Source organism: Poecilia reticulata, chromosome 20, assembly GCF_904066995.2.
Source record: "Poecilia reticulata chromosome 20, P_reticulata-male-v2, whole genome shotgun sequence".
Taxonomy (NCBI): domain Eukaryota; kingdom Metazoa; phylum Chordata; class Actinopteri; order Cyprinodontiformes; family Poeciliidae; genus Poecilia; species Poecilia reticulata.
Window position 1 is genome coordinate 480,052 of NC_088849.1, and position 22,023 is coordinate 502,074.

The window sequence follows — 22,023 nt, forward strand, 5'->3', positions numbered from 1 at the left end:
CTTAAGTTTCTCTGCATTGGTTGCCTGATGATCTTTAGATCTTTCTGCTCACCTACAAAGTGCCTGGCTTCTTCCTACAGTCCAGATGTCGTACATAAATTCCCAGGTTCTTTTCCCAGCTACATCAGCATTTTCCTTTCAACTAAATCTCCCCCATGCATCAAGACTGATATTTTATATTTGTTTTAGTATTGACATGCTAACCTTTCAATCATGGTACCGTTTTGGATCATCCACACGTCACAATAGGTCCTGGCCACCAACATGGAGGCAATGAGCAGAAGGTAAGCAGTCTGTGGTGACAAAATAGGAGAAGAGTGAGTGTTCAAGTATGCATTTCAAACGTCCTTTATCTTCCAGACTTTGGCTCACGTAGGATCTACCTTAGAGTTCAGATAACAACATTACAACAGTAGTTATGAAACTAATGTTTCTGGGTCAAAGAGCATTGCTCTCTGTACAGCCATGAGGACGTCTGTGCAGGGCCACAAAGAGGGCTGGTGCCTATGTCCAGCAGTCACTGGGCTATATGTAATTATTAGGTTAAAAAAACAATTACAAAGTCATTGAAAAGAAAACTTAGAAAAGGACATAATCTGCCTTAAGTACTATAGGTGCAGGTATTACAGAGGTCACAGATAAGACAAGACTTTGTCTTGCAGGTTGTTTGCAAATTTTATTATGGCTTGTATGAAAATGTTTGGTTAATATCACAGGATTCAGATGAAACAAACCTCCATGCAGAAAACACGTGGCACCATGATGCGAAGAATTCGAAGGATTCGAAGAAAGAAAACCTTATCCACAGCTGTTTTGTCTTTTTTTCCATCTTTCTATATTAAATAGACATAAGAAATTATATTTAGTGATAAATTTTCACTATTCATACAATTACTAGCAAAAATATGGGTGACTATGTCAGAGGCTCCTCAGTCAATAGTTTCTGTTTGTTGCAAAAAATGTTACAAGCATCTAAGGACTTCAGTATTGGCATGCATTCCTTAAACTAGGTTCTAATATTCAACCATTCCAGATCAGCTGTGCAGGATAAAGCCTTGTAATGAACCTGCGTCACCAATAACTTCCAGCTGGATTGGCGTCTGGCATGTTCGCTGGTCATTGATCTGATTTTCCTACATAAAAGTTGTTCTTTCCTCAGCAGCAATGGCTACATCATCACCAAACCTGTTTTGTATCAATGAAATGAAAAAAGTAACACTGTAATGTCACCATGTGCTTTTATTGTTGTGGCAATGACTCTGACTTCCTATTTCTATTAGGGTTGCAACAATTAAACATTCTACCATATTATTTTCCACTGAAAATAAGGATTCATCACTTTCATTTCCAGCCAATCCTCCTTCAAATGACGTTTCTCCACAAGCAGAAACTATTGTATTGTTTTTTATTGGTGCTGTTCTGAACTTTTACGTTTCAGGAATCTGTCTTTGCTTCAAATCAAAACAACTGACTTAGTAGTGATCCATCCATCTTTTTCCCCAAGGGAGCCTTGCTGAGGCTTACCTCTGTGTTCACTAGCAGTTGGGAAGTTCCTTTCAGACTGGGAACAAATGAAAAAACATAATCAATTATACAGTTTTCCTGAAAACATTAATGGGAGGAACCATTCTTGTTTGTTAAAATAGTTCCTGATACAGACTGGGAAAATGAAAAGGTAAAGTTGCAAAGAAAAGCAACATTTTCTCAACCATCTTAGAAAAATTGCTCTTTTCACTTTGGAAAAAAGGAAAGCACAGCACATCCCAGGCTGTAATTGGTTGAGGGTGGAAGGAGCACTTTGAGGATCTCCATAATCCAGTCACTATGAGGCAGAGTCAGATGACTCTCTGAGGGGGGTTTAGGAGGAAAGTCCACCACAGGACATTAAACAGCCAAACCCCGCCTTGAGGGTCCAGGGTGCCAGAGGTGGATACGGTTTGTTTGGAGATGTTGAAGGGATCCACCTCGTACATCATCAGAATGAGCTGTCTTCTCATTCTGACAGGTTCCTTAGTTGACAGTAAGGAACCTGTCAACTCAAACCTTGATTCCATACGGAGGGATGGATGAACAAGTCAGAAAAAAAACGTCAGTGTTTTAAAAAGTGTCAATGAAATGGTTTTACACTGTTTCTGGCACAGTTTAGGTGCACAACCATGAAGGCCAAGTCCAAGCTAATTTAAAAACATTTTATGATATTTATGCTTTGTACACATTAGGTAAGTAATCTCCTCGTTTCCCTCATATTGTGGAATATTTTAGTAGAAGGAGCACATCACCTGACTTCTTAAGGAGCCCCCTTTGCAAACTCCTACATTTTAAATGGGCATTTTAAATTCTCCAATTAAACCACTGAGATTTTTGCTCATACTTCAGGGTTAACCTGTTCCAGCTCTGTTAGTGTGTTCAGATTGGGAGATATGCTGTGGTCAGGTTTTTGAACAGGGTATTCAGACATTTTTCCTATTGAACTTTCAGGGTTTCATTATTTACTTCCAGGAGACTCATGCAGGTTTAACTCCATCAGTCATTCATTCAGTTCCGAACATTTTTAAAAACTTACCTCAACTTGAAATTCTAGGTGAAAAAAAGAAATTGTTAAAAGGAAATGTGTATTACCGCATTTAACCTCGGACGTAAAAACAAAGAATAATATAAATCAGCAGCTGCGCATTTATCTCACATCTCCTACATCACCAGTTAAACCAAATACTAGTTTGAGTCAAAATATTTTAAGACCAGTTCCAAATGACTTATAACTAGCAAAAACAGAGACGGTTTAAAGCCAAGTTCTCGTGACATCTCAGTTAACCTGCCAATGGGAGTTTCACTGATACACCAGAGGGAAAAGTCCCAGCCAAGTTTAGTCCTTCTAAATAATCCCTTTTCAGTGAAGCGCTAACACGGTGTAATATTGGTGGAATGAGCTATGGACTAGATTAGTGTAGAACCAACGTAAAAAGGTTCCTTCTCCCACGGAACAGGTTCACATGAGAAATGTCTCAGCAGCCTGTCGCTGTCTCAAAATTGTTAGCACGAACAATCTAAGAAAGAGCCACTGACCTGTGTTTTTTGCGCGTTTGACTTCGGTGTCTTAACAGGTACAGAAGCAGCAAGCCACCGCCTGCTAAGCAGGAGTTTTTCGCTGTTAGATATTTACTGAAAGTCGCCATGTTCGTGGCACAACGACCGGTTTGGTTCGTTTCACCTGTCACTGACTAGAGCGACCTACTGTCCTGAGGGAGGAGCGCATGCGCACATCTTCTTCTGTATTTTATTGGCGGACTGGTCCATTTACTGCCACCTACCGGACTGGAATATGGACATTTACACAGATACACATGGGAGATCTCTACAATACACAGACTGAGTCAAGTTCAGGACCCTAAGACTGTAAAAAATCTTGGGAGCTGCGATTTCCTTTTCTTTTTTTATTGTGAAATAACTTCTGTCAAATTTACTGTAAAAATTGAAACTATCAGCAGTTACAGACTGTTATATCCGACAATATTATATTACCCTATAAAGTACACTGAATCGCCATAACTGAAGAAGCTTAAATTTCATATTATTTTTACAGGTGTGAAATGTAGAAAACACAGAAATTTATTGTGAAAATGTTAGAAATTGTGAAATTTATAGAAACATACTGTAACATTGCCAGCAGCTAATTGCCCTAAAATTTACCAATCTAATCAGTCAAAATAAAAATACAAAAATTGCTGTTTATATTTCCAAAATAAAACTGTAAACCAGACTGCTAAAATCATTTTTACAGAGAGAGAATAAAATGTTGATATGATATTCTAGTTTAATATAATTTTCTTTTATATATTTTTGTAGCATTCATTCACTTGATGTATTTATTCTAAGCAAGTAATCAGTAGGACAAGAGAAATCATGTGCATAGGCTACATAAACCGGAACAAAATAATTAGCTCACCACTTTTCTGTTGGAAAAATAGTAGGAAGACATGAACACTTTTTAAATCTTACCCCTTATCTCAATTTAATGAACTATATTACTTACTGACTCAATAATGACATGTGTAACTAAATACAAATTTTTAATTACAAATTAAAACTTGTATTCATCTGAATACCTGTTGTATTTTGAACAAGTTCTCATATGCCTGTTCAATATACTGTGCTAAAGAACCAACAAACTGGTTATATTACATGAACATAATTATTACAAACTGACTCTCATGCATATGGACCTAAAACATTATCAGTATTGACAAATACACAGAGCAAGATGATGAAGACATGACATTGTTTTTTGCAATAGTTACTAGTTGTTATGTTGATTACAACTATCAATTTATATTTATTACCCCACACAAATTTTGACATGGTTGAATCAATACAAGATTTGGAGTGACTTATTATTCAGTTAATATTGTGGTTTGATCATAATTGAGCTGTTTCTTGATACTTTATTGCAAACTCTATCATCTACTATTACCCCTAGAAGCCTTCATGTACTCTTTCTTATGTTAATACCCTTGAATTTTATGCAGTCAGGGCACTTTTATTCATTGTTAGGGAATATATTGTTAGGGTGGTGACTCTGGTATTGTTGGAAACCGCAGAGCTCCGGCTTTACTCTTATAGATAGTTTTTGTATATCGGGCCTCCTTGCTCTTTTATTGTTGAGTTTTTTTACCGGGTGTGCCTCGTTAGCCTCGTTAGTGTCTAATTGCGTTTCTTTTTATCAATCTGCTTAGTGTTCAATCTGGGTGTTGTTGAGGAAGAAAATATCCTCAACAAAGAGCTTTTTCCCTTTATGTGGATATGCAATATGCCCATATTGATAAATGTATAGCATGTGTTTTTAATTGATCTTGTTGCGGCGCCGAGGACCCAACTTTGGGTCCCCTAGCGACAGAGAGGCTAACAACTTTATCACTGATGATCCCCGAACAACAGCAAAGTATTGCTCTGCTTTTCACAGTGAGTTGTATGAATCACGATATAATGAATCTGAATCTGAACATTTCTTTGCACATCTTAGTGAAACTAAGTCAATTATTGATGACCAAAGGAATATCTGTGATCGTCCCTCATTTCTTGCTGAAGTCCTGTCTGCCATCAAGCACCTAAAACTCAACAAACCTCCAGGAGTTGATAACTTCAGAGTTCTGCATCACCTTTGCAGAACAACTGGCCCCGTTCCTCCACCGGCTGTTTGCAGGATGCATCCATAACCAAACTCTTCCTCTGAGTCAAGGCCTGCTGACATTAATGCCCAAACCTAAAAAAGACCCTTCTGATTGATAATTGGCGCCAATCTGCCTTCTTAATAACGACTATAAAATACTAGCTCCAATTTTTGCGATGAGGATGAAAAGTGTTCTTAACTTTATAATTGATGAAACTCAAAATGGTTTCATGTCACAAAGACATTTAGCCAACAACATCAGGCTGGTGTTGGATCTGATTGACTGCAGATTTGTGCCATGATGATTTGTGCCTTATATTATTTTTAGATTTCCGTAAAGCCTTTGACACCATTGAACATAATTTTATTTTTCAAACATTAAAGAAATGAGGTTTTGGCCCTTACTTTAGTGCTGCAATCCAAACCATGTATAAAATGCTAATTGTTCAGTCCAGCTTCATGCTGGTTCGTCTCCCAGATTGGATCTAAAGCCAGGAGTCAGGCCAGGTTTCCCAGTTTCCCCAAACCTCTTTGTGATCTGCTCTCAATTACTTTCAGATTTCATTAAACTCAACCATTTGAAAGGTATCAATGTTGCTGATAAAAAGATTATAATTAGGTTTTGAACTGAATTGAATTGACCATGGTTCTTTCTAACTGAAAGAAATACAAAGTGTTTTGTTCCTCCAGCCATTTCTTTCTCGATCTCACAAAAGGCCCCTCTGCTGTCCTTCTGTATATTTAATTTAATTTATTTTGTTGAATGGTTAAATCCTTTAAGTCATTTTCAGTTCAATTTTCAGGTAAGATTTGAGTAATTTCAGTTATTCTGGATATGACATTTGTTTCTTCGTCTCTCCTGGATTTAGACACAGAGGCACCAAACTCGAAAATATTTTGTAACTTAAAATTTAAGGAGTTCCCAATTTCTAGAGAAATTGTTATTAATTAAGGCTTTTTTCCTGAACTGGTTTATTAATAATTTGACTTTATCAATTACTAGCACAGTTTTAATATGGAATTGTTAAGTTTCCACTAAGAACTTTTGAATGTGGGAGTAATGTTAGGACAGAATGAGGCGATCAATGATATTGCTTTGTGATCAGTTAAAGGTGATGTTAATATTCTAGGAGTGATGTTATTTTTATCTAAGCAATCAGAAACTAACCAGTAATCTATGCGAGACATTAAGGCTCATTAGACCAGGTGTAATCTCTAGAAACTGGGTTTTTTCCTCCATATATCTATGAGATTAAATTTTTGCATAAAAGAGGACAAGTTCATAAAAGAAGTATTATTAACACTCGGAGGCCATCGATCTAGAGAGCTGTTCAAAGCAACGTTGAAATCTCCACCCATTAAAAGCATTTGGGTATTTTGATAACCAAAGTATAAAACTAGATTCTAATCCATCAAGTAAAAAAATCTTTTTTTTTTACTTTTGTACTTACAGGTCAGTTTTACAGGTACTCATTTTCATTGGCAAGAAGGGCAATATTGTTGACAACAGTCAGGATTAAAATGATATAGTGGCCATTAGAATCACTTTCTGAGTGTAGAACAGAACCATTAAAGTTGTTTTTTAAAATATTAACCCCTGCTGATGTTTCTGAGCCGTGAGAAAACCAGAACTTATTTCCCCATTGAGTTTTCCAAAAAGACGCATCATTTGCTACATTATGTGACTCTTGAAAAAAGCAAAAATCAGACTTTTGTTGTTTGGCAAGTAAAAATAAAGCTTTTCATTTAACACTTTTTCTTAAACCCCTGGCATTTAATGAGAAGATTGAGAGGGACAATGTAGGATAAGTGGACCCAGAAAACAACCTTCAGACCCTGAATGGTGAAATTGAAACCATGACCAGAATGGAGCTAAACTGACTCAGCATGTCAGACACTAAGACTTAGAAGAAGCTTTCAGTTTGGAACAGTAGAGCTGCATTAATAACTATAAAGGACAATACATTCAAATTGATATAAAAAGTGCTGAAATGCACTTTTTATATCAATTTAAAACAATATAGTAAACACATTTAGCAAAGCACAGTCAACCAGAATTCCTTTTAAAAAACATATAATTAATTCTTAAACATTGGAGTGAATTAAGATAATGTAAATGAATAGACAAACTGCCTTCAAGGATTAGAAGATAGAAAAGGATCCAAATATTAAATGTGTAGGTTTTGTAGGTGACCAACTGAGGAGAACCTGAGATCTTGATATTGTTGTGTCCATAAGGACAGGAATGACTTTCTGTCCAGTTGGGGACAGTGGTGACTTGATTTCTTTTTCAATGATCACGGGACTCCAGCAAAAACCACAGCAGCTCATATTACCGGCGAAGCGTGCAGTACCTACCGCGGCCACCAGGTGCCCCCCAAGAACAATTTTTTCCCCTTTTATCAATAAAATAATGATTTCTACACACATTATCAAATATATATCATTGTAAAAACAAAACACTTCATAGTGAAATTCTGTGTTTTTGATATTATACTAAAAAAAATAAAAATCAGCTCCACTCAGGGGGCCCCTTAGTGGCCTTAGGGCCCTAAGCTGCTGCTGATTAGTTTGCTTTGCCTTAGGCCGGCCCTGTTTACACCCTTGATGTAACTTTTCATCCACTTTAGTGCACTCCCCCTAATTCCTACATTGTTTCAATTTGTTGATTGAAATGTTGTGATTTATAGTATCAAGTGTTGTTGTTTTTTTAGATAAATGAATGCACCTACAGCAAATGTATTTACTTTGTGATTTACTAATCTCCTCAATTAGTGCATGTCATATTGATTCTTTACTACTGCTTGAGTAGAAACTGTTTTTAATCTATTTGTTCTTGACTTTATTGATCTGAAAAGCCTCCCTCAGGGCAGGAGTTTGAAGAGGTGGTGGCCAGAGTGTGAGGGGTCTTTGATGATGCTGCAGGCTCTTCCTGCTGTCCACTAATGTCATTTACAGCAGTTTCTGAGCTCCACTAAGTGTTTGATTGCTGCTGTCGCTAGTGGAGAGGTGCAGGAGTTTGGTTTGGGACAAACCTGTGTTGTGATGAGGGAATGACTCTTCATGAACATGGAATTATAACAGGATATAAAGCCCAAACTTAAGCAATTGATGATGATATACACTCCAGATACGGGCTGTCTACTTTTTAAATAGAGGAGTGCCTTGGTGTTCTTCGGGTTTTGGTATTTCTTCTATTGTTTTTGGATTGTGATATTAGAGCAGACTTTTTCTACATTGAGTTTGTCTTGTATTGCCTATCCTGAATGAGTGGTCCAAGAAGTAAAAAGTTGTAAAGAGAAACATGTTTCGTTAGGGTTAGGGTTAAAGACAGAAAATTCCCTGGACAAACAGATCTTCATCTGATGTTTTTTACTTGTGTTTATTGTGTGTTTGCAGAGAGGATCCCGCCAGTCAACAGCAGACAACTTCTAAAATGACAACATCGTCTGGTTAAAGTTCCAGTCTCCTGAGTACTGCACCATGTCTGTACGGTTACTCTACTGGTATTAAGCCTGGACCCAATGACTCAGACAGTCTTGAAAGGCAAATTAGAAATAAGAAGTGGTTCATTTCACAGTAGCAAACAATGCTAGATGACTAATTGTATTTGTACAAAGCTTATACATTTTCAGACTTTGTTGATAATGCAGAACCCTGCCAGTGTTGCAGCTACATGGTGACTGATTGAGAAGAATCCGAGTCTGCTGGAGACATGAGAAGTCAAAGTCAAAAACTTCAAGAAACTAAGAATTCATGAGAGCAAGGTATCTGGGATCTGTCTCAGGGAGCCAACTCCTCTTTAAGGGCCTCCTGATGAGCCTAGTGAGGAATTTGCATCTGCTGGCCAAACCCTGAAAGGAAGCAGGACTAGAGAAACACCAAAGCAATGTGCATATCACCATCATGGAAGGACATGGTGGTCATCACTGACAGACTGAAAATGTAGCTGATATTGAGAAGTCTATTATGTAAGACAGAATTTTCTGATTGTCTTCCTTCATTGAACTGTGACCATATTTTGATTTGAAGTGACACAAATGTATATCCATAAAACTGGAATAACACTAATGTAATCTAGAACTATCATAGTCGATAGTAGCTAAATGTTTCATATTGAAACACTGTATACGACGGCCTGCATTTTTGGGATTCCTGAAAGTCATGGAGCATCAGCAGTGCCAGGTTAAACTAAGGGAGTCTACAATGTCTCTGCTGTTCTGAGGTAGAGTATTCCTTGCTGTCGCTGTACAGTCTCTTAATTCATCTTGGAGGTAAATTTAATTTAGTCTTCTCTCATTTAGGAGGGCACATTTAGTCATGTGCTCTCCTTCTGAGGAGAGCACATGACACACTTGTGATTTTAGCCTTTTGAATCCTTGTATGTTTCTCAGTCGGCAGCTGCAGGTTGGAGCAGAATGCATCGTGTTCACTGGGCCTTCACAGCTCTTCTGGGAATAGGGTCATTTGGCTTTTGTTATGCTGGACCTATTCATGCACAGTGTAAAGTGGACTGGTAAGAATGTCTGTGTATATTTTCAATTATTACTTGACTATTACTAAAATATGGAAATCCTTTCCTTTGTTAGTTTTTGTTGATCTTAAAAGAAAGGCTTTAAAGTATTCCTAAAATGTTTAAAAATTATTAGTGGCATTTGTGATACGTTAGGCAACAAGCATTATATTTATTGCTTATTTATTGCTTGAATTCTAAATACAATTAGCTGATTTTCCCAAGTCAGTCTTGTAATCTGTATTAACTAATTATTCATTTATTTCCTATGAAATCTGTTACTGGTTTTAAGTCTAAATATTTTACAACATCCTCCCTGCCCCTGATGAACAATGGTTCATTACTAAAAAATATTTCTAATCAATTTCTAGAGGATATATAAGCTGACTATTTGCCTCAGAAGGCTTCCTGAAGAAGTGGGCAGCCCATGAACATGTCGGTCCATCTCTTCCAGTTCTGTGACTCTGCCTTAAAACATTGTTGTCTCCATAAAGGACCACTTTTCCTACTTTCAATGAAGAAGGTTTGGCTAGCTGACACTTGTGGACAGTTTTAAGTTCATGATGTAAGCCTTTTGCCAGCAACTCCAGAAGCTTGTTAACAGTTTCTGATGGTACCTCCATCTCCGACCAATGTACTTTCTCATCATGCTGATTTGCTGCGATGGTTTTCTCACTGCAGTGTGACCAACGTTCAGGAATAGAAAGATCTTGTATTTCAGTCACTCTGTTTGCAATGAATGGTTTCCATGTCTGAGTTGTGCTGAATATTCAGTGCAGAGCAATCATGGAATCTGTCCACATTTTGAGTTGACCTTTCCCCATGTTCAACGGCTTGAGGAGGTTATTTCTCCGTCTTGCTCCAATTGAAGCTTTCATAAGCTCCAAGCATGGCAGCAACATTTTCTTTAGTGGAGCTACTCTTGTTTTTGACTATACAAAGCCTTGTACTGTGTCTCCGTCTTTGTTTTGTCATTGTAGATAAGAACAGCTCCATAAGTACAGGCATCACCAAAATCCTGCAGTTTCAATGTCTGTGGGTTTGGCAGAATTTCATCTTTGTAGCACCTTGAAACGGACAAAATGGAGTCCTGAAACCTCTTCACACCATTCACTCCATTTTTTTGTCAAATCCAGGCGCAACTCTTCCTCCCAACCACTTCCCCTCTCCCATAACTCTTGAAATAAGCGTTTTGCTCTGATGGTGAATGGAGAGAGGAAACCAATGGGATCAGAGATACAAGCTGATATCTTCAATACACTCCTTTTTGTGTTCTCTTTGTTCTTACAAATGTCCAACAGTCTTTTTAGGTCAAAGACACAATCATCCTCTTCTGACCTCCATACAAGACCCAGCACCTTCAGTACATTTCCAGTGGCATCTGTCTACCATCTTCCAATCCACACTCCTTCCACTTGTGTCTCATTTCTCTTTAATTTGTCATCCACTTGTACAAGTTCATGTTGTCATGTGACTGGATCTCCTTTGCTGTTGTGGTTACTGAGAGTGCTTTCCTAAGTCACGTGAACTGGTAGATAAAATCAACGAACAATGATTCTCTCAATGTTGTCAGTGTAGAAGGTTTTTCACCCCATAATGTTTGATGTATTTTCTTATTGTTGCAGCCGAAAAGAAAGGACTTGGTGAGACTCCAAACACCACTCTGTTCATTTTCATAATTCACAGCTGATCCTTGTAGTCAGGAGGCCTTTGAAACCATAGAAACCTCATAGCATCTTTGTCCTTTTCTGAAAGAGTATCAGAAGGAAAACCCAAACCAAACCGGACTGAAAGCAGTTGGTCATTGAGAAGAAGCTTTTAACAGCTGAAACATAGACTTTTCAAAATAATCTATCTGATAAGGTTGTAGATTGGCCTGCAATTTCACATTAGGTACTAGGAGAACAAGAAGTGGTCTAAAAGTCAAAGAAAAGTTGAATCATTTAATTTATAGCAGAATCTTAGAATAGCAGCACTGAACTATTATTTTTATGAACTTATTTTCTGCAGGTTCTTTGGGATACCATGTAGAGTGGTTTATGAATCACTTGTTTCACAAATTAAGAAATGGACAACATCTAGCTGCATGGCAGGGGGACAGAGGTGCCTGTACAAGGTGTGTGTGTTTGTGTCACATGACACACTCTAGAGTTTATATAAACTACTACAATGCTTTTCTCTAAATGAAAACATTCTTCTCTTCCTGGAAGAATAATTTTGGTGATAAAACTGAACTAAACCAACATGTTGTTCTGTTTGTCTGCAGCTTCAGTCAGCCTCTGTCCATTTTATAACTGCCAAGCACACCAATCCTGATAAGAGGCATGTGGAGGACATCAACTTCAGATTGGTTTCCTATCAGTTCTTTGCATCTTGTCATGTTACAGTAAGTTTTCACACTCCACATTATTGATCTTGACTTGCTTCAAATTTACTAGTAAACTAGTAAAAGACAAATCCAAACCATGTGGTTTGGGTTAATTTCTCCTCTGTGTCTTTGTCTCTGAAAATGTTTTGGTTTTTAAGATGGATAAACACAGAGGATGGACAGACTGACCTTTGTCTCCAAGACAGTTTGATCTTAAAGGGGCAGTATTATATATTTTCCAGACGCATAGTGCCTTTTTATAGCATGATCAAGTAACTATGTTCAGTTGTTATTAAAAAAATATTAGGATAAAGTATTTACATGGTTGTTGACAAACAGTTGAAACCAGAAGTTTACAAACACTACATAAAAATACATGCATTTTAAATACTGTCTGATGTGAAACCAGAACAAACTTCTCCAGTTTCAGGTCGAGTAGCTTTACTGAAAATCTTTCTATTTGCTATATGCCAGAATAATAAGAGAGAATGTTCTAAGGCAATTTGTATTACATTTTTTCAAAGTCAGAAGTTTAAGCACACTAAGATTACTATGCCTTAAATCAATGTGGGACATTTGACTATATTGCTGAAAGTATTCACTCACCTGCTTTGACTCACATACGAGTTTAAGTGACATCTCGTTCCTAATCCATAGAGTTCAGGATGACGTTGGTCAACCTTTGCAGCTAGAACAGCTTCAACTCTTCTGGGAAAGCTGTCCACAAGGTTTAGGAGTGTTTATGGGGATTTTTGACCATTCTCCCAGAAGCACATTTATGAGGTCACATACTGATGTTGGACGTGAAGGCCTGGCTCTCAGTCTCTGCTCAAATTCATCCCAAAGGTGTTCTAGTGGGTTGAGGTCAGAACTCAGGATGCAGGCCAGTCAAGTTCATCCACACCAGACTCTCCATCCTTGTCTTTATGGACCTTGCCTTGTGCACAGTCATGTTGGAAGATAAAGGGGCCAGCTCCAAACTACTCCCATGAAGTTGGGAGCATGAAAATGTCCAAAATGTTTTGGTATGCTGAAGCATTCAGAGATCCTTTCATTGGAAGTAAGGGGCCAAGCCCAGCTCCTGAAAAACACCCCCACACCATGATCCCCCCCCTCCACCAAACTTTACATTTGGCACAATGCCGTCACACAAGGACCGTTCTCCTGACAGCCGCTAAATCCTGAATATACCCAATTTGGGTTGTGTTGGAGTTTTTCTCGCAGCCTGTGGGGTTTTTCCTGTCTGGGAACGAGAATCCAACCTGCTGAATGTGACAGGTAGCCAATCAGAAAGCGCGGTGACGTCAGAACAGAGGGGAATCCCAAACAGCTGTCCGGTGGATATCGGAGATGATATGTGGAAATGTTTATTATTAAATCTAAAGGTCATTATTATGTTTATTCAGTTAAAAATGTTAACTATGAAAAAATATTCACCTCCAAATCATAGTGCAGCAAATAGAGCGGCTGCTCCCGTCGTCTTTTATCCACCGCCTTTTCTTTTTGTTACGTCTTTTATCTCTTAAAATGACTCCACAAACTATCACTATTGCTTCTACATCTTCATCCGTGTTTGGTTATTCTAAATTCCCGTTTGCTATGTTGGGGGTTTTACTGGATTATCCTCTGGAATCAGGATGTTCTGACTGGAATCGGTTCGTGTTGCTTCTGCCTTGGACACACGAACCGATCGAACCTGTTGGACTTTTATCAGCTCTGTGGTCACAGAGGTTTGGAGAATCGGCCGACATTCTTAAATCTTTCTGTCTAAACCAGACTTAAGACTCACGACCGCAGCCCAAACGCTCTGACTCTGGTCGCTATGGTAACGTTTATATATCCCTTCAAAATAAGATACAGAAGCGCCACAAAAACGATCATTTTGCTTTCGTGAAAATTTTAACTCACAATAATGACTAACGGAGCCCTGAGCTTGTTTCTCTGCAACGAGACGGTCCTATCAGGGGGTGATGAGAGACAATGACACCTGAAGTGTTGCTTATATCTACAACCTGCTTGGTCTCTACGTGGCGAAGCAGCTTGAAGCTTCATTGCCTCATTAGCAGCCGGTCGCCGCATGTTACGCAGAGCGGCTTGTAATGTGGGACTCACCACTGTGGGGGCCACTGCCTTAGATGCAGCTGCTCCACCATGGAAACCCATTCCACTACATCCACTTTTGTAGCTCTCTGTTCTTGAGCTAATCTGAAGGCCACATTGATGTTTAAAGGTCTGCAGTGATTGACTGGTGACCTCTTCACACTGTGCGCTTCAGCATCCGCTGACTCCGCTCTGTCAGTTTACTTGGCCTACCACTTTGTGGCTGAGTTGCTGTCGTTCCCAAACACTTTCATGTTCTTATAAAACAGCTGATGGTTGACTGTAGAATATTTAGGAGAGAGGAAATTTCATGACTGGATTTGTTGCACAGGTGGCATCCTATCACAGTTCCATGCTGGAATTCACTGAGATCCTGAGAGCGACCCATTCTTTCACAGATGTTTGGAAAGACAGTCTGCATATCTAGGTGCTTAATGTTATACACCCGTGGCCATGAAAGTGATTGGAACACCTGATTCCGACAATTTGGATCGGTGAGCAAATACTTTTGGCAATATAATGTATTTCTCAGTCTGGCTGTTCTACTGTGAATGAGACTGGCAGAATCTCCTGCCAGTCGCCAACTGGATGAACAGACCATGGATAGGATGGGTGGAATCAGAGAGGATATGGTTTGCTCTGGCTAAGTAGCATCTGTGTACAATGTTCTGGATTGGAAAAGACGAGTGCAGTCCCATCAACCTCTCTGCTGTCCTCATAGCTCTTCACACAGACTTCCAGTCTGAGGCCTTGCAGCTTCCAGACCAGATTGAGATACTGCTGGTCAGCAGGCTTTCAGTGGTTTGTCTGAGAAGGTGGAGAGGATGGGAAGGGTGAGGGCTACCCTTCTCATTCGTCACTGAAAGTGCAGGTGCTGCTGCGCCTCTTTACCAGGAAAGTGATATGAGGTGTGAAATGAAGTGATATGAGTTTACCAGCCAAGGTTTTCTGTAATGTGCATCTCCAGGAACTTAATGCTGCTGACGATCTCCACTGCTCTGTCATTGATGAGGAGTGGCGTGTGGCTGGATTGAGACCTCCTGAAGTTGACAATGATCTCCTTTGTCCTTCAGGATCAAGTTGTTCACTCTACACCATGAAAGACGCTTTGAAAGAAGCCTTGGGTCTTCTGACCGTAGGCAATTTTGCTGCTCTGATGGCACAGTTTAGATTGGCCCTTGCTCTTTAAGTGTGGTTGCGTCACAAGATTTGAAAGCAGCATTTCGGTATGCACCTCCTTAGTCATCCAAGGTTCCTGGTTACCCTGTGTGACTAAGGTCTTTGTTACTGTAATCTCTGAAATACACCAGTGGATGTAGTCTGATACAGATTCTACATACTACCCCACACCTGTGTGTTGGTTGTGTGCAGCACCCTCTCTGAACATGCACTCAAAATAGTCCTGTGCAAACAGTTTCCTCAGGCAACACTATCACCTTCTTCACTGCTTGCTTTTCTTTTCATACTCATCCCAGCATAAAGGCAGAGGACGTATACTAGAATGAGCATAACAAAGAGATGCTCCGAAATGCCGAGATAGACTTGGAGAGTTACTCTGAAGGCCTTTTTGATGTTCTCTTTTGCAATATAAAGGTTGTGGGGTTAATTCCAGCTTCCTCATTTTACTATTGCTGTGCTTCTTGGCAAGGCACTCAATCCTAAGTAGCCTAACGATCTGTAAGTTGGAGAAATTGCTGGATATATGTGTGAGTGAAAGTGAATTCTGTGTAAAGCTCCCTGAGTGACTGATTTGACAAAAATAGTGCTATAAATTGTAAGTTTGTAACTCTGTGTATGTCTAGGCGATGTCCATCTCTGAGACCTGGTATGCTATTAAGGACCATGGCACCAACTACTGCAACCTTTATAATCTTATAGAAGGTAAGATTGAATAACAAAATGCAGATAAAATCCACTGAGTTATTCTAGTAAAAATTCACAACTTTCAGTTAATGATTTATAAAGGAGTCTAATTTTGTCAGACAGCAGTTGTCCTGGCTATGATGTCCATGACTAAAACTTAGCCTACATTCAGGTCAGTTCATCTCAGAAATATTCATGTAACATCAGTTATCAGCTGGATCATTCATCTCAAGACATACAGTAAATAATATGATGGAATCTATGGTGTGTAATTATGTAGTCTTGAGATCGTTTTTATCCTTAAACCTCTAAAACATATTCAAGGTGCAATTATTGTTTCAACCAAAACTGAACATAATTTATGTTGTTCTTACAGCTCCACTTGGCGTAAAAGTTTTCTTATAGTTGCATCGAGTGATTATCTTTGAAACAGTAGGCAGTTAATTATGTAGAGTCAGTAACTTAACATGCATGAGGCGTCAGAACAAAAATCGCTATTAGATTTGGGAAACTTTCAAAATAAAGTGTGACCAGTATGAGCTCCAACAAACTGGGATTCTCAGAAGACATTAGACACAAAACCAGACACACTGATCAAGGACTACTTTAAACCTTCTATGTTGCTTAGAGCTTTTTCCATGCAGACATGTTTATATATGCATGTACACTATGTGTGTATTTACATACAAGGGTGAAGCCAACAGAACCACATCATCCGCAAAAAGCAGAGATGCGATCCTAAGGCAACCAAAACGGATTCCCTCATCACCTCGGCTGCGCCTAGAAATTCTGACAATAAAAGTAATGAACAGAATCGGTGACAAAGGGCAGCCTTGGCAGAGTCCAACTCTCACCGGAAACGAGCCCGACTTACTGCCGGCAATGTGGACCAGACTCTGACACCGGTCATACAGGGACCTGACAGCCCGTATCAAAGGGCCCGGTACCCCATACTCCCGGAGTACCCCCCACAGGGCCCCCCGAGGGACACGGTCGAACGCCTTCTCCAAGTCCACAAAACACATGTAGACTGGTTGGGCGAACTCCCATACACCCTCCAGGACCCTGCTGAGGGTATAGAGCTGGTCCAGTGTTCCACGACCAGGACGAAAACCACACTGCTCTTCCTGAATCCGAGGTTCGACTATCCGATGGACCCTCCTCTACAGGACCCCTGAATAGACCTTACCAGGGAGGCTTAAGAGTGTGAACCCCCTTGTAATTGGAGCACACCCTCCGGTCCCCCTTTTTAAACAGGGGGACCACCACCCCAGTCTGCCAGTCCAGGGGAACTGCCCCCGATGTCCATGCGATATTGCAGAGTCGCGTTAGCCAACACAACCCCGCAACATCCAGAGCCTTAAGGAACTCCGGGCGGATCTCATCCACCCCCGGGGCCCTGCCACCGAGTAGCTTTTTGACCACCTCGGCGACCTCGTCCCCAGAGATTGGAGAGCCCAACCCAGAGTCCCCATGCTCAGCTTCCTCAACAGAAGGCATGTTGGTGGGATTGAGGAGGTCTTCGAAGTACTCCGCCCACCGGCCCACAACGTCCCGAGTTGAGGTCAGCAGCGCACCATCCCCACTATAAACAGTGTTGGTGCTGCACTGCTTCCCCCTCCTGAGACGCCGGATGGTGGACCAGAATCGCCTCGAAGCCGTACGGAAGTCTGTCTCCATGGCCTGTCCAAACTCCTCCCACGCCCGAGTTTTTGCCTCAGCGACAACCCGAGCCGCATGCCGTTTCGCCCGCCGGTACCTATCAGCTGCTTCTGGAGTCCCACAGGCCAAAAAGGCCCGGTAGGACTCCTTCTTCAGCTTGACAGCATCCCTCACCGAAGGTGTCCACCAGGTGTTCGAGGGTTGCCGCCGCGACAGGCACCAACAACCTTGCGGCCGCAGCTCCGATAGGCCGCCTCGGCAATGGAGGTACGGAACATGGTCCACTCAGACTCAATGTCCCCCACCTCCCCCGGAACGTGTTCGAAGTTCTGCCGGAGATGAGAGTTGAAGCTCCGTCTCACAGGGGACTCCGCCAGACGTTCCCAGCAGACCCTCACTACACGTTTGGGCCTGCCAGGTCTGACCGGCTTCCTCCCCCACCACCGGAGCCAACTCGTCACCAGGTAGTGGTCAGTGGACAGCTCCGCACCTCTCTTCACCCGAGTGTCCAAGACATACGGCCGCAAATCCGATGAGACGATGACAAAGTCAATCATCGAACTGCGGCCTAGGGCGTCCTGGTGCCAAGTGCACATATGGACGCCCTTATGCCTGAACATGGTGTTCGTGATGGACAATCCGTGACGAGCACAGAAGTCCAACAACAGAACACCGCTTGGGTTCAGATCGGGGGGCCGTTCCTCCCAACCACGCCTCTCCAGGTCTGGCGCCTCTCATCGTGGGCAACTCCAGAGTGGATGTACGTCCAGCCCCTCTCAAGGAGACTGGTTCCAGAACCAGAGCCATGCGTCGAGGTGAGGCCGACTATTTCTAGCCGGAACCTCTCAGCCTCGCACACTAGCTCCGGCTCCTTCCCCACCAGAGAGGTGACGTTCCACGTCCCAAGAGCCAACTTCTGCAGCCGAGGATCAGACCGCCAGGGTCCCCTCCCTTGGCTGCCGCCCATAGCACAATGCACCCGACCCCTTTGGCCCCTCGGACAGGTGGTGAGCCCATCGGAAGGGGGACCCACATCTCCTCTTCGGGCTGAGCCCGGCCGGGCTCCGTGGGTAAAAGCCCGGCCACCAGGCGCTCGCCATCGTGCCCCACCTCCAGGCCTGGCTCCAGAGTGGGGCCCCGGTGACCCGCGTCCGGGCGAGGGAACGCCAGATCCAATGTTTGTGTCCATCATAAGGGTCTTTGGGCTGAGCTTCGTCTGGTTCCTCACCTAGGACCTGTCTGCCTTGGGTGACCCTACCAGGGGCATAAAGCCCCAGACAGCATAGCTCCTAGGATCATTGGGACACTCAAACCCCTCCACCACGATAAGGTGGCAGCCCAAGGAGAGGACACAAATAATATTCTTTAGAAAATAAATTTAGGTCTTCTAGTCATTATTTTGGTATGAAAAGAAACATAATTTGATATGACTGTTGTCCAAAGCCTGCTGGAGTGCCAGGTTTCACAGACACACATTTATATATTATACTGACTAATAATATAACTCCCAAATGGTAGTTTTTCAGAGATGTTAAGTCTAAATTTAAAAAGTTGTTTCATTATATTTATATGTATTTTTTTTCTATGGATAAATGTCCACAATATTCTTTGTCATTTTGTCATCAGGAAGTCATCTTACTCAATCCAGAGGGTACAAGGAGGTCACCAGTGAGTTCCTGTGTACGCAGCGCTCCACTGCAAACTGCACAGTCTATTGACTGAACGTCTACAATTACCAAAGACAACAACAATCACAAAGAAACCTGAATTATTGTTTAGACATCTGCATGTGTTTATGGTTGTTAAAAATAAACATAAAATATTAGTAATTAGAAATTGTGAATGCTGTGAAAAACTGAGAAATTAATTTTTATATAATTGACATGAGCAAAAAACAAGCAAAAAACTCCAAACATTTTAGTATGGAAAGAGGTGCGACTCTGGAGGGATCACTGGTTTCTGGCATCCTTAGTCAAACATGTAAATCTTTAAGATTATTTAAATGTTGGTGCTCTTAACCTTAGTTTGTCACTGTGATCTTTTTCCAAAGGGTCATACTGCAGCACTTGGTAGTAGACTTGGCTCAGTAACTGGTATGGAGGGGCGATGTACGTGTCAAACCATACCAGTGTTGATAACTCACATGGCTGAGGAAGCAATCTTTGTACGGGCAGGTTGAGAAGATGGGAACCGCAATGGATCAAATTTGTTTTTAAAGTCTTGTTAATCAGGGCTGTCAAGATTTCATAAGGCACACATTACTAAGGTTAAAACACTGTTCACATGTCAACATCAGTCTGAAAATGACAGCTTAATAACAAACAGCTAGTTTCAGTTTTGGTCATTACCAGTTTGTGATGTGAATCTGAGGAAAAGTTGCCCAACTCCTCAGCACAGAACTCTTTCCCTATGAGATATTTGAAGAGTTTCTTACATGTATACCCATGTCAAGTCACCCACCAACATCTGAAGAGCAGGACTTCATTTCCTCTTAAATTTCTCAGACAGTTCTTAGTGGATTTACTAGTTTGCTTTGGGTCATAGTTTCAAATTTTCCAAGGCAGCCTTTGGTTCTTTCAAATTCACAAATACAATTTTCACTTTCACACCTCTCATGAAAGTTCATATTGTGCAACCTCTCTCTTACAGGTACTTACTCCAAATGTTATTATCAATTCTCAATTTTGTATCTGACTTTGAGGTAAATACTGATAAGGTCATGGTAATAAGGGATTTTACCATTTCATGTAGAAACTGAAAGTCCATCCATCCATCCATCCATCCATCCATCCATCCATCCATCCATCCATCCATCCATCCATCCATCCATCCATCCATCCATCCATCCATCTTCTTACACCCTTGTCCCTTAGTGGGGTCGGGAGGGTTAGAAACTGAAAGTAATAGTCAAAATGTAGATTAAAGGTTATATTTATTCAGAATGTTCACATACAGATACATTCCTGTTGTCATACTCTTGAGTCTGAGCTGGCATATGACATGCAGGATAGAGTACATCATTTCCTGATAACCCTGTCCTGTAAAACCATTTCTAATAATCTCAGAGTTCTATCGATTCCAGTACATCAAGAGAAAATGTCAAGCTTTGCAAGCATCTAGTGTGAATTTGATTTCAACCCCACAAATAAAAATTTACAGAAGTAATCAATGTCTGACCATAATACATTCAAAGACCAGCTTAAAGAACAATGCAATAATTTTAATAATATGGTTCATTACACTGAAATATGTTTTCATCAAGTGTTTAATGCTTGAGTGTTTTCAATATGATTAATATGTCTATTGTATGCATGTCACACCATCAAAACAATCTTTGTTTTTCAGCTGCTCCAAGTGAGTCTAAAGCCTGATGGCAAGGTGGAGAACTGCCCTTGGAAAACGATATAAACGTTGTTGGAGGAGGCAATGAAAGGAGCAATGTTGGTTTCCTAAAACAAACACAGGAAGGAGACAAGGATGTGGGATAAGATTCATATTTACTAGACAGACAGATATATATATATATATATATATATATATATATATATATATATATATATATATATATATATACACACATATATACATGTATGCTGAACAAAAATATAAACGCCCCATGTCAAATATTGTTGCCATGTGCAGTTTACAATTGTAAATGAGCATTTGCTGACATTTTATTGTACAAAGGTAATATTTTTCTTGATTTGTGTATAATTTTTAATCCAACTTGCTGTCAGTGAGCATTAATAGTTGTTGTTGAGTTATTGTTTTACTCTGTGCATGGATGGGGCATGTCCACTGGGTGATCAGACAAAATGAGCAACAACTGGACAATCCTTGTACTGGGGACAAGAAAAGGCCAGCCCAAAATGTCACATTTTGTCACAAGTCATAATGCCTCAGATGCCTCAAGTTGTGCCATTGACATGCTGATGTTAGATGTAGGGATGTCCACCAGAGTAGTAGCTGTTCAGCTCAATGTCCGTTATCGGACCATAGGCTGTTTAAGTTTGTTTCCTACAGACTGGCGCTACTGCAAATCAACCTCATCCTCGTCGGCCATTTGCAACCACTCCAGCACAAGATCACCACATCCGGCTCGTCCATCAGCGGGATTGGCTAAGACCAGTGACACACACAGCTGATGAGAAACATCACACCTTAGACTGTCCGTAACCACCTACGAGAAGCCAACTTGGTCAAAATCAAATTCCTCAACATGACTCCTATCATGTTCAAAGGACTGCTACAAATCCACTACAAATGGCCACACCACAATGTTATCAATGTCAATATGAAGATCAGTAATTACTCAAAATATATTTTGAGTTTCTCTATATATTGCACAACCCA

At 40.7% G+C, this 22,023-nt stretch overlaps 3 protein-coding genes across 3 annotated transcripts in view; 1 reads left to right on the plus strand and 2 right to left on the minus strand.

Annotated features, from left to right (window-relative positions):
- The window catches only part of abcd3a (ATP-binding cassette, sub-family D (ALD), member 3a), a 50,821-nt gene extending 47,564 nt beyond the window's left edge, over positions 1 to 3,257 (minus strand). The window contains exons 1-4 of the mRNA XM_008438246.3: positions 3,064 to 3,257; positions 1,525 to 1,561; positions 735 to 833; positions 205 to 293 (exon numbers count right to left, since the gene is read on the minus strand). Coding sequence (XP_008436468.1) covers positions 205 to 293; positions 735 to 833; positions 1,525 to 1,561; positions 3,064 to 3,173 — 335 coding nt within the window. The 5' untranslated portion in view covers positions 3,174 to 3,257. The remainder of the gene's footprint in view (positions 1 to 204; positions 294 to 734; positions 834 to 1,524; positions 1,562 to 3,063) is intronic.
- Positions 3,258 to 9,414: 6,157 nt separating this feature from the next.
- LOC145549326 (uncharacterized) lies at positions 9,415 to 20,835 on the plus strand. Its single transcript, XM_081601346.1, has 6 exons — positions 9,415 to 9,438; positions 9,559 to 9,680; positions 11,688 to 11,793; positions 11,944 to 12,063; positions 15,948 to 16,026; positions 19,297 to 20,835. Exons 2-6 carry the CDS (start codon positions 9,583 to 9,585, stop codon positions 19,386 to 19,388), a joined length of 495 nt encoding a protein of 164 aa, XP_081457472.1. The 5' UTR covers positions 9,415 to 9,438; positions 9,559 to 9,582; the 3' UTR covers positions 19,389 to 20,835.
- Positions 20,586 to 22,023, minus strand: part of cubn (cubilin (intrinsic factor-cobalamin receptor)) — a 162,197-nt gene continuing 160,759 nt past the window's right edge. Inside the window, exon 67 of the mRNA XM_081601345.1 lies at positions 20,586 to 21,119. Within this exon, the coding sequence (XP_081457471.1) occupies positions 21,012 to 21,119 (108 nt within the window). The 3' untranslated portion in view covers positions 20,586 to 21,011. The remainder of the gene's footprint in view (positions 21,120 to 22,023) is intronic.

Excerpts from the sequence above, each read along its gene's own strand:
- LOC145549326 (XM_081601346.1), top strand. The coding sequence starts at position 9,583 with ATGCATCGTGTTCACTGGGCCTTCACAGCTCTTCTGGGAATAGGGTCA. Across the intron at positions 11,794-11,943 it reads GACAGAGGTGCCTGTACAAG|CTTCAGTCAGCCTCTGTCCA; the intron begins GTGTGTGTGTTT and ends GTTTGTCTGCAG. Across the intron at positions 16,027-19,296 it reads CCTTTATAATCTTATAGAAG|GAAGTCATCTTACTCAATCC; the intron begins GTAAGATTGAAT and ends TTTTGTCATCAG.